Source organism: Hermetia illucens, chromosome 3 (genome assembly GCF_905115235.1).
Source record: "Hermetia illucens chromosome 3, iHerIll2.2.curated.20191125, whole genome shotgun sequence".
Classification (NCBI taxonomy): Eukaryota; Metazoa; Arthropoda; class Insecta; order Diptera; family Stratiomyidae; genus Hermetia; species Hermetia illucens.
Window position 1 is genome coordinate 5,549,431 of NC_051851.1, and position 16,685 is coordinate 5,566,115.

The 16,685-nt window shown below is 45.3% G+C and overlaps 1 protein-coding gene across 1 annotated transcript in view; it reads right to left on the minus strand.

Moving 5' to 3' along the window:
- LOC119650764 (venom protease-like) overlaps positions 1-16,685 on the minus strand; it is a 69,429-nt gene that overhangs the window by 24,040 nt on the left and 28,704 nt on the right. The window contains exon 3 of the mRNA XM_038053864.1: positions 4,742-4,947. Coding sequence (XP_037909792.1) covers positions 4,742-4,947 — 206 coding nt within the window. The remainder of the gene's footprint in view (positions 1-4,741; positions 4,948-16,685) is intronic.

The window sequence follows — 16,685 nt, forward strand, 5'->3', positions numbered from 1 at the left end:
ATGTTTGGATTACGGGGACACGTCTGCAATCTTCCGGGGACCTGACAGAAGGGCAACATGCCATAAATGCGGTCAGAACTTTGCGCACACTGCGGGCTCGGGGCGATGTGCAGTCTTCAGAGCAGAACTGGAAACAGCTAGGATGCGGTCAACATGATTCACATTCTACAAATCAATATTCACCGGGATGCGACCGCTCACGAGTTGCTAGCGCAGTTCGCTGGGGAGACCAAAGCTGATTTAGAACTTATCAGTGAGCAATTCCGACATATAAGGTGCCGCTGTCATATGGGTTTGGGACGGCACCCTCCTTAGGGTTCTTACCCAAGGCCGAGTGGACGGCTTTATCTGGATTCAGTGTTCATGGATAAGGTTTTTCAGAGACTATCTTACCCCGAATGAGACGATGCCGGACTTTCGACGCGGGCCTAATGCTTTGGAGGAATCTATTTTAGGCACAGTGACTTCAATGCTAAAGCATTTGAATGGAGTATGCCTGATACAGATTCCAGAGGGAAATGCGGCGAGAACAGTAGTTCTAAACACCCTCTAACCTTCGAGTCGGAGTCTGTCCACTGGTGCCGCTGGTAGGCGGGTGGCGAGTTCTGGAACACTTTTCATCCAGCGACCATCAATTTATTGCCTCCGAAGTGTTTGACACAGACTCTCGTTGTACGCCACCCCGGCGCTCTTCCTGTGGATGGAACGTCGCAAAAGTGAACACGAGATGAACTGGGGTCCGTAGGGACTCGGTTTCAAACTGGAAACCCGAAAAATTAGGACTCTCTGAAAACTCCGTTCACTTAAGGCCGGGCAGATAGCCCGCATTGTACGGGCACTATTCCCTGCGCACCCTGTATGAGATGATGCCGTCGGCGTGGAGAGCGTGGAGGAGTGTTCATTCTTCACTATGAGAGAGTTGGAACAGGCGAAAAGACGCCATGCAGACTCGGCATATTGATGCGATCGGTAACCAGATGGATGACTACTAATTGTTTCAACCTTGCACTGGAAACAACCGAAGTAGTCATTCTGACTAAAAAGAAAATTCCCACCCTGCGCCCATATCGTTCGGCGAGTCGATAATCGAGTCAAATCCAACGGTAAAGTACCTCGGGCTGACTCTTGACTTAAAGATGACCTTTTTTGAGCAAATCAAAACAGCAGCAAACAAGGCTGCAGTTGGAGTTTAGGCCTTAAGTAGGCTAATGATAAATATATGGGTCCTACGTCTAGCAGGCGACGTTTCCTGATGAGTTCAACGCAGTTTATCCTGATCTATGGGGTAGAGGTATGGACTGACGCTCTGGGCAAGGAGGCATATCTGAAACGTCTCGCGCAAGTACAGAGGCGGAGAGCTATGCGGGTGGCTTTTGTGTACCGAACTGTCTCTGATTCGACCGTGATGGCGATCGCGAGAGTGATCCTGTTGCCCTTCTTGCTAAGGAGCATCAAAATGCAAGCGGAGGAAAGAACAGCCAAAGGAGGTGGTTGCTCGTGAAGAACGACAACGCACCCCAGGCGGCACCTCTTTTGGCAAAAGGAGATTAGACGCAGATGGACTACGCAGCTCATCGGCAACTTAGGTGTGTGACTGAATCGGAAGCATGGTGAGACTAACTATTTCCTTTTTTTAGTGAGGTTAGTGGAGGTTTTCAGTCTTACCTGCACAACATTGGAAAGGCACGATCTTCGAACTGTGTGCTTTGCAAAGGAATTGTGGACGACGCCCATCACACTTGTTTTTCTTGTGGAAGGTGGGATGGGATTCGCCAGTAGCTCTATTTAAACACAGGGGATCTGCCTCCAGACAACATTGTTGAAGAGATACTGAGGAATGCTGACAAGTGGAGCCGTGTTGCCCAACATGTTCGCGTCCTTCTCGTTGCTAAGAAGATAGAGCTCGACCGGTGGAGGAGCCAGATGGCAAGGGGTTCTTTGACCTGACAGTTCTTTCTTTCCTCCCCTCTCCTCCCATTAGTCAAAGGAATTTCCAGATTTGAAGGCTCCGCAAGGCGGGAGAGTTTGGGGACTAGCCGGGAGTAATGTGACAAGCGGTTCCAGGTAGTCCAACGATATACCGAACCGAGAGTCCAACACTCCGTACGTAAATGCATTCACCTACCCCACCCCCCCAAAAAAAATATTGGCCACCAGGCCAGGTGGTTTGCCCTGGATGGTGCGGTCGAAGAAAAAGTCATCCAAATCACTCGATGAGGGATGGAAGCATTCGATGCTATTGTGCCCAGAAGGTGACCTTATCCAGAAATCAACCCAAACACTGGTAGAACAACGAAGTAATAACTTTACGAATTTGTTTTGGGGCGGGGAGCCTTACCAGAGGCTTGGGGCCTGTAGCGACCATTCACAGAGAACAGACAGACAACTACGGGGTTGCTTAAAAGGAGCCATTCAGAGGCGCAAAACGAACTGGTTCAAACAGTTGTGCCACCATACAGATATTAGCCCTTGGAGTGAAGCCTACAGGGTGGAAATGAAATCCGGTGGCCTGCCCGCGTCGGCCAATTTTTGCTACTCTGTTTTCTCACCATCAGGACAGCGGAAAGCGAACAATGGTCCAGTTTAACGAGTACGTGATACCGGTGGGGGGAGAGGTACAAGGAAAATGTGGGAGGAACAGCGGCAGCAAGGAGCCAGGATTGGATGGCATTCCCAGCGGAGCTGGGGTTGTACGGCTAGGTTCGACCCAGAAAAAAGCAAAAGTTAGCGGTGCTTCTCAAAGCCAAAGCATCATATAGTCTGATCTACCGGTTCGATATAATGGGGAAGAAGATGGAAAGAGTGACCTAAAACCGACTGTAGCCCATCGTCTCCAAAGTAGCAAAAGGCATTGACTGACATAAGTATTCCCGGATGTTTTGCAAGTCTGTTCTAGAATTACCTCTCAGAGAAGAGCCCGTGGTAGGAGATGGACGAGGGTCTCAAAAAGTACAGCGTCACAGGGCTCGGTACTGGGTCTTTTGATGTGTAATGTCCTGTATAAGGGAGTGCTTGTGCCCCCCGTCTCAGAACAGGCTATTATTATTGGCTTTACGGATTGACCTAGTTGTGATTGTTATAGCAAAGCACCCAGATGATGTTGAGGTCGACGAGACGGAGCAGTGCAAGCGGTTGAAAGAACCAGGTTGACCTCGGCGGGTTAAAAGACGAAACGAACGGTGTGAATACTTCCTTCGGAAAGCTATCAAATATATGCGGGTCACGACTAATGTCAAACTGAACTTTAGGGAGCATTTAGGGTATGCCTGGAAAAAGTTAGCTAGTCCCATTGCTACATTTGCAAAAATGGTGTGTTGGAGTTTGCTTCTAGCCAGAGCGGTGTAATCCACTAAAGTTTACGCATTGCATGTACAAGGAGAGGGTCTGGAAACTTTCAGAGTAGGGAGAAGGTGAATTTGGTTTACCGGCTGATGGCATCGAGGGTTTGAAGCGCTTGTAGAAACAGATCAGATGAAGCAGTACTGGCAGTGGCGAACATGATTACAGTCGACATTTTACCGAATGAAATGAGCTGCAGGAATGCGCCAAGGCTAGAGCCGTATGACCTCTGTGAAGGGTCCCAACAACAGGATATGACTTGAGTGGAAACACGGGAAAATGAATTACCAAATAACCCAGCTCCCCCACGGGCACTGTGGTTACTATTGGAAGCATCTGCATTGCTTTGAGTTGGATGACTTGCCGAACTGTCCCGTATATAGTTACACACCCGAGGATGCAGAATATATAACTGCTCAAGGTTCACGAGGGAGAGAAGAAACCTGAACGCTGGGAAAGAGCGTGACCCCGATGAATATAGTTGTCGACATGCTGAGGTTGAAGAAGAACTAGCGTATGGTTTCCTTCAAATTACAGAACGGCCTGCTGAAGAAAGTAGGAAGGAGGAAAGAGGGACGAGAAGCACAAGTACCTAAAGGCTACCAATTGGATCTGAATGTTAGAGCCAGGAAAGTGCTTCTTTTAGATTTTGAGTTACCGCATCGGATTGAGCATGATACCAAATGAGTTCATGGCATTCATACAGCGCAACTGCTGCAACAATGCAATAGAATGAGGTCACTCAGGCAATCGAAGTCAAAATTAATGAAAAGGTTTGATATCAAGTATCTTATGTGATGATGAATGGTTGAATTTTCAATACGTTTGGAGGAATTTTTTCTATACGTTGCTGACGTAGGTTGTATTATATTTGAAGTTTTTCAAGTAGAGTTTAGCTCATCCATCATATTTGTTGAATTTTATTCTAGTGGACAATACCTAGATTTTTCAATACTGGACTTTGATTGAGGAAACTCCATTATTCAAGTAGAATGGAAGAGCCGATTGAGCGCTATCTTGACTAGGGACATTGTATTTGCGCTAACGTCATCAAAGAAACTTTCCAAGTAGGCAAATCATTCAACACCTTCAATATTCGACCCACCAGTTTAAATGGGAAGAGTACAATGATCTATCTATTGACCTCGAATTAAACAAAGAATGATTTCCTCTAAAAAGATTTCTCATATAATCATGAACCCATAAATAGCCTTTTGTCAATATCAATGAACCTAACGCCTCAAAACTATCACCACAAACTCTAGAATAGACAAAAAAATTCATTGGAATTCAAATCCAGTTCGCATCTTTCCAACAAAACATCTTTGATCGTAAATTTCTTCACCTTTACACCTGATAGCCCGTTTTATCTCTTACACGGTATTGTTTTTGGTGGACTTACCTTTATTTGTGGGCAAACAAATTGGCCGTATAAAATCTGTAATTGGTACTCGATCGTTGAGGCGCAAAAGTGCTATATCATTATCGAAATTTGTAAAACTGAAGGTTTGCGAGAATGCCCGAAGAACAAAACGGGTTTCTGGACGTACTGAATCATTGCAGCGATCGTGCTCTCCAAATGTTACTTTGATCATGAACCACATGAATCTGAAAATAATCAGAAAAGAGAAGGTAAATTTTCGTTTGAAATGCGGAAGTGTTTTTTTTTATTTGAAAATAGAAGTTCAGTGTCTTCTGTGGCGAAAACCAGACCATTTATATCGATGTGTCAGCCATAAATATGCATATGAAGAGATAAGTTCTGGTAAACAAATCAACGACAGAATTTGTTTTGCATTCTCAGATTTCTTCATTAATTTATCTTTTAATTTCCGGTCTAGCCATAGCGTGGGTTGAGATGCAAATATACTAACGAACGATTACCGTAATTCGATATTCAACAAAAAAGTTGGGAATTTCTAAGCCAAACAACATATTTATCTTGTGCTTGCACATGACCAAGTTACTGGCTTAAGTCTTTCGTTTCACGGACTTACCCAGTGTATCCGACTACAAGAAAAAAGTGTTTCGTAATTATCGTGTTGAAAGTTGCACTTGAAAGTATGATTAACTTGTTCGAACTCATTGCGCTAAAGGTAATTTCATTAACTGTACTCGCTGGATATTATCGACAGCTATTACAACCGTTTCTCGCGCGCAAACAAGCCGATAACTGCGCGAAAAACAAGAGGAAACCACAAATGCGCGAGCCTATCTGCGGCTGCATGATGGATGGCATCTGCTTGAATCAAGTTCAAATTCATTCTTCAACAATGTCCATCATCTTAACCGACCACACACTTTATCTTAATCTCGCCAGACAATTATAACTCATGATCTTGTTTCTTGAGTTGGCTGGGAACGAAGGAACAGAGAGGAAAATGGTTAATGATGGATTTAACAATTGTTGGGCTTGAGTGTCTCGTGTCTTGTGATTGTTTCGCGGTTGCGGGTAATACATTCGTAAATGTAGTGTAATTAAGACGTTGTAGGTTTAGGTTGATGTAGTTAACTGATAGAAATGAATGTGGAGCTGGAGATACATTTGAAGGGTCTGCAGTAGCCATGGTTGGCTCTTGTTTCTGTCAATTGTCCGGTCGTTGGAACTTTCACAGAGGAAATTTTCAGAAAAGTCGATAGAAAGCTTAGATAGTTGCTTGTTGTGACAATTATACTTTATTACAGTGGAATAATCCCATGATGACAGCAATTATTAACATTTGTATGTTGATACTGTGAACCTTCTTAGAAAGTTATCTGTTTCGGGAGCGTATTTATCTGCTTACATTGAAATGTATTGTAATATCAGATTTTGTTCAAAAGTGGATAAAAAGAATAGTTTTAGGCAACAGTTACGTTTGGACATCAACAGATAGTTTTAATTAACCTGAACTTGAAAATGACAATATGTACATTTTGGGTATCTATTCGCTTCAGAAGAGGCTATCATCCCTCGTAGGCATGCTTTCGTTATTGGTTTATGATTGGGTTCTAGAATGTGTCACGACGACATCACGGCTCATCAGAATGTTCGCTTCCTAAACTCCATCGGCACGGTGGTCCCTCAAGAGTCATCAGTGATCTTTAACGTGTCGCTTGCAATATGGGCAGTGATGTCCTCGAGGTGCCCGAGTAAGTAGTTCCAACCCTCTAGCTGTAGCATACCAGCGTCCTAGGTAATAGCCTTGGGAAAGCCACTCGGTGAAAAGCGAACCGAGAACAAGCGGTACACATCTGGACACACTGGGAATATGGACACGTCGATGAGAGCCAAGCTCAGCCAAGGTGGTAGTTGTGACGCGTATCAAGAGCCAGCCCATTCGGGAACCTAGTCGGGTAAAACTAAAAAAATCGACGAAACATCATGAAGGGAGGAACCGCTGACTGTGTTTGACCGCAGCACGAAAATGTGTCGCTCGCCGCAACGACAAGTGAAAGGGGCAGTGAGGGCTGAAACACAGCATGTGACACCAGGACGCGCAAATAAAAAGGAAGGAAGACTGACCATGCACGGACGACAACCTCATTAACCTGCAGTGTCCCTGTTCCAGAAAAAGAGCGCAGTCAAAATAGCTGGACCTTAGCAGGTGGATTCAGATAGGAATGCTCGGCCGACAGTCCTAGCTAGAGCCGCAGAAGAAAGGCTCATCAGAAAAAGGCGCGACAGTGTTAAAGCATATGCGATCGGCAACAATCTTCCAGAAGTATATCAGTATCAAAAACGGGCTGATGAAACTAGAAGAATTACTGGATCGCATCTCCTTCTACAGGTGAATATGGGCAGCGGCGGGAGACGCGCGGGAAACAGAAACCGATAGTCCATTTTAAAACAGACTGGGAAAAAAGCGGAAATAGGAAGACGCACCTGAAGGAGATTTTATCCAAGTAGTTTCCACGGCCCAAAAAAGAAGACAAAGAAGAACAAGAGGGAAGAACATGCTACCCCACCAGAGATCCATCTCTCCAAAGACAAGGAGGTGAGAAACCGAAAAATAGTAACAGAAAAGACGAGGAAATGAAGGACTGGACTATCGCCCTCACTCATTAAGCTGACCAAAGTCAAGACGTTTACGGAGCTCCCCAGTGAAATCCGCTACAAGATGAAACTGAAAGACAATGGAGCAGAAGTGCCTTCCACACAAAAAACGAAGCATGGCGGAGTCCTCGTCGAACTAGCCCTGAAGGCGACTAGAAACATTACGTTTTGTGAAGCGATCAAGGAGTTACTGAGGGGGAAGGCACTCGATTTTTCTCTAGAGTTTATGCGCTCTCTAGAAATTTGAGATGTTAACTCTATACCACACAGAAAAGGACAAAGTCGAAGGGGCCATCAAGCATGGATATACAGAGGTAACCAACGCTCTGATAGATATCACTTCTGTAAATGCTCGTGGCCAAAAATTCTTTGGGTGGAAGTCACGAATAATATGCAAGCAAACTCCTTAACAGCGGGAAAACCAAAATTGGATCGGTAATATCTAGGCTATGAATGCGGATAACCCTACCAAGTACTGCAGGTGTCTGGATTATGGACACACATTAGCAACTTGTAAGAAACCCGACAGGAGGCTAGCATGCCGTAAATGCAGTCAGGTAGGTCACCAAGCGAAGGCCTGTAACGAAAGCGAAAATTACTTTCTCTGCATGGATCATGATGCGGCTGGTGCGGGTTTGGGGTGGTGTCGAGCCTTTAGGGCGGAACTAGAAAGGGCTTGGACGTGACTAGCATGATCCGCATTTAACAAATTAACAATGCAGCCGCTGACGGGTTGCTAGCACAGTTCACTGCGGAGGTAAAATCTGATATAGTGCTAATCAGCGAGTAATACGGGAATAGGTACCCGGATTCACGGCACCTTCACTTATTGGGTACCGCTGCCATCCGGGTTCGGGACGGTGTTCGATTTAATCCTAGGGCCCTTGAATGGGGCATGCCTTAGGCAGACTATAGAATGCAACGTATTTTGGAAATGGCGACGAGAACCGTTCTCGTAGTTTTAAACACCGGATCCACGCCAATGTTCAGGCGCCCTTGTAGGAAGCACCCCAGACATAATTTTTGCGTCGGAATCTCTAGCAGCGTCGGTGAACGGGTGGCGAACACTAGAAGCTTTCTCAGCAAGTGATTATCAATACATCGCGTTCAAAGGGGCTGTTGCTACTTGTCCGCGTGCACCAATATGGCGCTTTCGCTGTGTGCGGAATGGCGCGGGGGTGAACATCGAGAATTTCGTCAAAGCTCTGCGAAGAGGCAGAGTTGTGCTGGAGGGTGCTTCGGTTGGTGGTAGCGTTGCAGTTGACACTGTCGTAAATTCAGTAATAAACCTAATAACGACAGACTGTGAGGCTTCCATGCCTCGGAGGTGTTCCAGCCGTCACACGCCTTCTATGTACTGACCGACCCGGCTGTAATTGTCGAACTACGGAAGAAGTGTGATAAACTCCGCCGTTTGGCACAACGTTTACACGCCCGCGAGGAGGCATGGACCACAAAGACAAAGGATGGATCAGCAAAAAGGAGACTCCGCAGAGCGATAAATAAAAGCAAAGCTCGGAACCTAGTCAACGAGGTAAATGGGGACCCGTGGGGAATTGGATATAAGCTTGTCACCCGGAAATTGGGTGCTTTGTGGAAACCCTGCACACTGAGAATGGACCAGATGGACCGCAATGTACAGGAATTATTCCCCAGAGACCACGTACAGGTTCATGTTTACAATGCAGAAGGCGTCGAGAACTGCCCCTTTTTCACAATGAAAGAGCTCGAAGAAGCAATTCTCACCATGAAAAGCAAGAAGGCGCCAGGTTCTAATGGTATCCCGGCGAAAGTTTTCAAACTGGTGCTCCCCCAACGTCCAGACTTGCTTCTTGGGGCGTTCAACGCTTGCCTGATGAAGAACTAATCAGCAAAGGAAAAGGAGACCCTGAGCTGCCGTCCCCATGCTGATCGCTGTGTATGCTTGACACAGCCTGGAAAGTGCTCGACAACCTCATCAGGAGTAGACCCACATACGAGGATTTATCCTTAACACAGTTCGGGTTTGAAGCAGGACATCCATGGTGGGTACTGTCGTGCGGTTCGTGGATGCAGTTTATTTCGCCGAGTCACAAAGCCGCCGATCTCAACGGATAGTGCTGCTCATAGCGCTTGATGTCAGAAATGCCTTTAATTCTGTAGGATGGATAGATATGCTAGGCATACTATAAAACTCTTCCATGCATCGAGCTACCTCTTGAGGATATTTAGGGATTATCTGAAAGACCGCTCTGGAGGGGAGAATTCCGACCCTGCGATGGATGGATTGAGTTGACTATAGAGTTAAAATCAGCGGGTAAATACCTTGGCTTAATGCTCGGCCCAAAGATGAGGTTCTTGAGCAAATCAAAGCAGCGACGGACAGGGTTGCACCAACAGTCTCGGCCTTGGGTCGGCAAATGACGAATGTTGGAGACATTACCAGGAGACGTCCTCTTAAGGGAACGATGCAGTTCTTTCTGCTCTACGACGCGAAGGTATGGACTGATGCCCTTCTGGAGTATGGAGTTGGACAGTTAACAGCTGTTGTGTTCACCAAAGTAGAGTTGTTGACGCTTGGATAGTTGGCCATCAAAAAAGTACCTATCTAACCCTGTTTGAACATTTCCACGTGGTTATCGTAAGCCAAATTTGTAATTTGATTGAAGACTCGATACTGTTCTGATCATTGCGCTTTTGATTGCCATTGGCGTTTGTAGCTTTGCTGCTTACTTCTTTACGGAGTATAGAGCAAAAACACAGTCAGTTTGTTAGTTTTATTTTTCTCCACTTTTATTTTTAATAAGATGTTTACTTCATACTTAGTTTTATGCAATTGGTAACCTCACGGCAGCGAACGTAGCCCAAAGATGGAATCCGAATCCAAAAGTAAGAAATTTGGACGCTGGCCTTCAAGACTTTGCCTTCAATCATCAATTGGCCGTTCCTGTCAGCATATTTAAGACCTCTCTAGTTTGATTATGACGCTGATTAAGAACAAGGTCCTTTTTCCTACGGTTTGCTAATAAGATGGCTATCGTTTTCTCGTCCGCTGAGAGCATTCCGGCTCATTTAGCCAGGACTTTGCCGCTCTCGCTATTTCCACCGCGTGGACCTTACCTGGATGTATGGCTGTAACAACAACAGCTAGATCATCCGCAAAGAATAGTAAGCGCCCCACTGGCATTCCATAACAGGAGATCCAGTACCGAATCCTGTGGTATTCCCGCCGTGACAATATACTCTTCGGGGGGCCCTCATCCATCCCTTACTAGAGAATCCCCTCTGAGAGCTAATTTTCCACTAGATTCGCCAAAGACCTGTCAGCCAATTTATTTAATTCTATTCCAGTTGGTCGAGTTGAATGCGATCTTGACATCTAATACCCATTTATCGTAGAGTGAGCACGCCGGAAACCATATTGGCGCTTCGACATTGGTGTTTCCGACGACGGATACGAGTTTGTTGTCGATGACTATCTCCATCATATTCTTCATTGTATTCAACTGGGTGATATGAATTCAAGCACGCCTCGAAACTGTTAGTGAAAAGGTTCAGCCTGGTTTTCCTTGCCAACTTCAAGGCTCTGTTAGGGATGCCATCCAAACCTGGCGCCTTGTTGTTGCCGTTCATACCACATATTTCCCGCAACTCCTCCACAGTTGAGCTGGACTACTGATTGCTTTCCCCAATTTTAAAGGTGAAAAGGCGTGGCTAAGTCATCTACTGTGCAACTTTTTCATTGCTACCCTGTAGACCTCGCCCCAGGGTTTATATCGTTATGGCCACACAGCTGTTTGAAGCAGCTCCTTTTACTCCGAATGGCATCTTTTAAGCGGCCAAGTTGCTTGTGGGTATGTCCTCTCGACCATCGCCATTGGGGTTTTCTCTGAGCCTTAGTAAAGCCTGTTTCCTTGGAAACATGCACCCTGCAAACTTGCTATTTCGTCGTTCTACCAATAGTTGGGTTGCCTATTGAAGAGCAATCGCTTTATGGGTATAGTAAGATCGCATGCATCTATTTGTCTGATTTGGATGACTTCTTCTTTGGCCGTACCATTCAGGAATAAGTCAGGCTTGAGCGACGGGGAAAACGTGCCCTCCACGCTCTTCTAAGACTCACGTACGTCAGGTTCACTATAGACTCTAGGCCCCTTCCGCGTTTATGGACCCCAACATTCGCGACCGTTTTGAGCAGAACACGTCCTCTAGCATTCGTTGCCCGCCTGCCCCATTCAAGAGCCCACGCACTAAAATCACTTGCTACGGTTATCGTTTGAGTGTAATTACGCGATATTTCTAGGGATTAAATTATTTGAAATAATAAAAACTTGTTTTTCCTATTTCAAATACGGTTGTCGGCCAACGTCCTCATGAATCCAAAGCCAGAGCGTTTAGCATCTGTTCATAGTGATTCCGATGAAACATTCCTCCGAGTACTTCAATATTTTCGGTTGTCTGCAGGCGCTGCTTGATCCATTTGATCTTCAACACAAAGCCACCACCGTGATTTCGAGATGGCTCGCTAAAGTGAAAGTAGGTCCTGCGCCGCCTTGAAGTGCTTAAGGTTGATTTGTATCAATGTCATACCTCATACAAGAACCGTGGGTTGTCGGTGGGGCAGTCAGAGGCCTAAACTTCCAACATGCTGACCTATTGTATGCCAATGGAAGCGATCGACCCCGTACCTGCATGGTAGTCTCCAAGAACTTCCAGGCTAACCTGGTTAACGACCTATGTGATGGCGACACCACATCAGTTAAACTAACCATAAAAAGTCAACAGGGAGATAAAGAGATACTATGGTGCTCTGCATATTTCCCCTACGACGCAGAAGACGTCCCCAGTGGAACATTCATCAGAGCTATCGAATATGCCAAAAGTAGAGGCATGGGGGTAATAGCAGGATGTGATGTCAACGCTCACCACTGACTATCTAGTAGGAACCGATTTGCAGATCCTAAATGTGGGTAATGAACCCACTTTCTTCAACGTGGTCAGGCGAGAGGTCATCGACATCACGGTGGTATCTCCTGACATCGCGGCTCTGATCGGAGAGTGGAGAGTATCAACCGATATCACACTCTCGGATCACAGACGCATTGATTTCGTCATGGGCATGGATCTACCCCCACCCACTCCATTTCGGAATCCGAGGAAGACAAATTGGGTAATGTATCAAACAGAATTGAACGCCCGAGTCACAATCCCTGGGAAGCGCATCAAATCCATTGCTGGAATTGAGGAGACAACCCAGATGATCACAACTAGCATGAGAGAAGCTTTCGATGAAAGCTGTCCACTCAAGATGCCAAAGAAGGGTAAAACATCATGGTGGAACTCGGATTTGGCAAAACAGAGGAAAACGACAAGGATGCTCCTTAAGCACTAGCTGGAATCGCTATAAAGAGGCACAGAAGGCTCTAAAGAAGAGCATAAGATCGGCTAAACGATAATCTTGGAGACGCTTTTGCGAAGAGACTAACTCTCTTGAGGCAACCTCAAAGCTGAAGCGGATTCTGGTCAAAGAACGTAGCCAGAAACTGGGTTATTTACGTTTACTGAATGGGAAGTACACAGAAAGCGATGAAGAAACGGCAAACCATTTGCTTGAAGTGCCCTTCCCAGGCAGCATCCAAAATCTAATCTCGGGGCCAACAGGCGCATACAGCCCTCAACCGAGAGACTGGAATCTGGCATGCAAAGTAGTATCACTGGAGCGAGTGAAATGGGCATATAACTCGTTCCATAGATACAAGTCTGCAGGTCCGGATGGCATCATCCCCGTAATAGAAGGAATGGATGCCCTGGGTCTACACATTCGGAATATATATCGTGCATGCCTAGCACACGCTTATATTCCAATTAAATGGCGGGATGTGAAGGTGTTGTTCATTCCCAAACCAGGAAAACCCACCTACACAGACGCAAAAAGCTTTCGACCGATCAGCCTAACGTCATTTCTGCTAAAAGGACTAGAAAGACTAGTAGATCGATTGATAAGGGATATACATATTTCTAAGTGGCCACTTCACCATAGGCAACACGCCTACCAGAAAGGCAAATCCACGGAGACAGCACTCCATGAACTTACGGCAAAAAATGAAAAGGCGATGTCCGGAAAAGAATACGCCTAAGGTGCATTCATGGATATCGAAGGTGCCTTCAATTATGCCTCATTCGCGGCAATTTGTGATGCGGCAAGACAGCATGGAATCGAACTGCTCCTAATCAGTTGGATCCTTCACATGCTAGAATGTAGAAATATCCACATATCGGTCGGCCAGAAGTCTATTGAAGCAGGATGTCTCAGGGGCTGCCCACAGGGAGGGGTTCTCTCTCCACTGTTATGGCTCTTGGTAATGGATACCCTGCTGTGGTTGCTGGAGGACAAAAAAGTCTTCGCGCAAGCATTTGCGGACGACCTAGCCGTAATAATTACCGGCAAGTTGGCGGACACAGTATGTGACCGCTTGAATGCAACTCTGCATGTAATCCACAGCTGGTGCCTCCGCAATGGACTCACGGTGAACGCTAGGAAGACTGGACTAGTTATGTTGACTGGGAACGTCAGGTGGGGCAGCTATACGCTACCCACCTTAGCAGGGGCGGAAATCCAGCTGGCACAAACAGTCAAGTACTTAGTAGTACATTTCGACTCCAAGTTAACGTGGAAGCATCACATCCAGGAACAATATCAGAAATCCTGCAGATTGCTCTAGTGCTGTAGGAATGCGATAGGTAAGACCTGGGGACTTTCACCTTAACGGATATACTGGATTTATACATCCATAATAAAACCCATTCTGATGTATGCTTGCATCGTCTGGTGGCCAAGACTGAACTTTGCTAACAGCAGGAAGCTGCTAACGCACATTCAGAGACTTGGTTGCCTAAGTATTATTGGAGCAATGAGTACTACGCCGACTGCGGCACTTGAAGCTACCCTAAATTTACCCCCCATTCACTTGGAGGTGAAACGGAAAGCGGCCAACGACGCATATAGGTTCGATACTATTGGGGCGTGGCAAGCCGACCAATCCAACGGGCATGCGTCTATCTGAAAGAGCCTAGGGCCACTAGAGGGGCATTTTTGTTGTCTCTTAAGTCTCTTAAGTCGGACATGAAAACCCTAGTAGGGCTTTTGACGGGACACTGTCCCTTAAACTACCATATGGAAAAGATTGGGGTAGTGGTTTAGTAGTCCTCCAATGTGAGGAGGAGGAGGAGACGGCCCTGCACTTTTTATGCAGCTACCCGGCATCCTCAGATCTCAGACGAAGACACCTTGGCAAGGTTTTCTTCAATGAAGAATCTGCACACTATCTGCCTCTGGAGAATGTTTTAAGATTCGCTAAAGCCTGCGAACACTGTAGGCGGGAAGTCATTGAATAGGCAACTTACGGGGATAGTACAATGGGCCTAATAATGGCCTGAGTGCTCGGAGCTGCGGCTCCCCCCAGTTAACTAAACTAACTAACTAACTAACTGTATCAATGTCATCTGCAATTTGTGTTGATAGCTCTTCTGTATTCCGGGCATCTGTTGACAATGAAAATCTAGAATAAAGCCCACTAGGTCATACCGTTGTCGACCAGTACTCTTCGGACTATAGTACAAGTTGCAAGGATGACAGCTTTCTGCTTGTTCATGTTCAGTTCCGGCCTAAGATTGAAAGTCTTCCCATTAAACCCGCTCACAATGATTCCACAAATTAAAGATGAAAAGGTTCTTCTATAAATTCATCCAGAAGAGAAGGCTTACAGTGGGAACTTTTCCGGATCCCAGCGAAAAATATAAACTGTACGTGGCTAGCGAAAAATCTACTAACAAGAAAGGTAGACTTCCGGAAACTAAACATATCAACATTCCCGATAGTAAAAGTTTACACTGAATGGTATGCAACAAGTAGCAATTCCAAACCAAACTGGTACCAGAAGTGTACTTTTTCTCAAGGAAAACAAAAGGTATTATGCAAGTTTCACTTTTACAAAACAACACCAGACTCGTTAGCACTTAATACCCTCCTTAATCGTCCAGTTCATCTAATAACACCATAACTCACTTATGAATAAAGACTTCACAAAAGGCATCTGTTTACCTCCATAAACCGCCAGATAAACCTCAAAATAGTCAGTCAGTTGGTAGCCAAGTAGCTATAAAATCCGGAGACAATGCAAAAGAAAGCATAACAGAACTCGTTGAACAACGGCAAGAAAATAGACAAGCAACTCACTGACGAATTCATCAGAATGGAATGCCAATGCTATAATATAATACCAACAATTTCCATGTGAGTTCTGAATGTATCTACCAAGTGGGATGGTAGAAAGATAGCAGCGGGTAATATATTTACGATAAAATGCTCCAACGGAATACCAGCGAATTTATTATTGCCTTAAAATTCGGCTCATGACTTTCTTGGTTGTGTCGTTTAACCCGTCCTCCGAGAGAGGAAAACCGGTCGATTGTCAGCGGGTTAATCGAAAAGTTCGAAAAAACGGGATCACATTCATAAATGTTAATGCTAATGTTAATGGCACACGCTCGGTGCTTGCATCTGACACATGTGCACATTCTCAAGGTAGATACAGATATGCAGATGATACCATTCAATAAATGCTGTTCAAACAAAGAAGTGTCGCCCGAGTGAAGAGAAAACGATGGAGGTGATAATAGACAGCTCTCGTTGTGCATAATGATATATCACTTCACGCACGTATCATAATACGTTGAAGACTAATAAAGATATAGATAGCCCCATCTGATAATCTTACTATGAGTCGCGTCTGAGGCTGTTGTGGACGCTGTGGTTGGCGGCTTGTAAAGGTAAAGCTGTTGGTGCTTCGGTATGCGTTGATGGGCTCCAAAGATATATGCACGTAACTACATAGCCTTTAAGATTCCCACACGAAACAACTAAAGGTCTATTAACCTAAAAAACCAGTAAAAGTTTTTTTTTAATTAAATGTTGGTCATGTATTCTTCCTCGAATTCTGCAGCGAGTCATCTGTGTTATTTTTCTTTTTACTCTTATTCGGTGTCCTTGTCAGGCTAAGTCGACTTCGAGGGAAGGTTACGATGCAACAAACACTGCATTTCGCTTAAGTCTGTAATTTATTTGTGGCTCTGGTCATTATGCAGAATAAACTCAGAAACTCACCAAACCTGTTGAGGAGGAAGAAGGTGGAAAGGACGCAATTTTTCTGATTTCAGTTGGTAATTTTTATCGTTGTCTAGCTTTTGCTTGTGATAGCCAATAGCGTCTGTAGATACAAGTATTCCTTGTTTAATTGGTTTTATCTTCAGAAAATATCTTATTCTCCTTGAA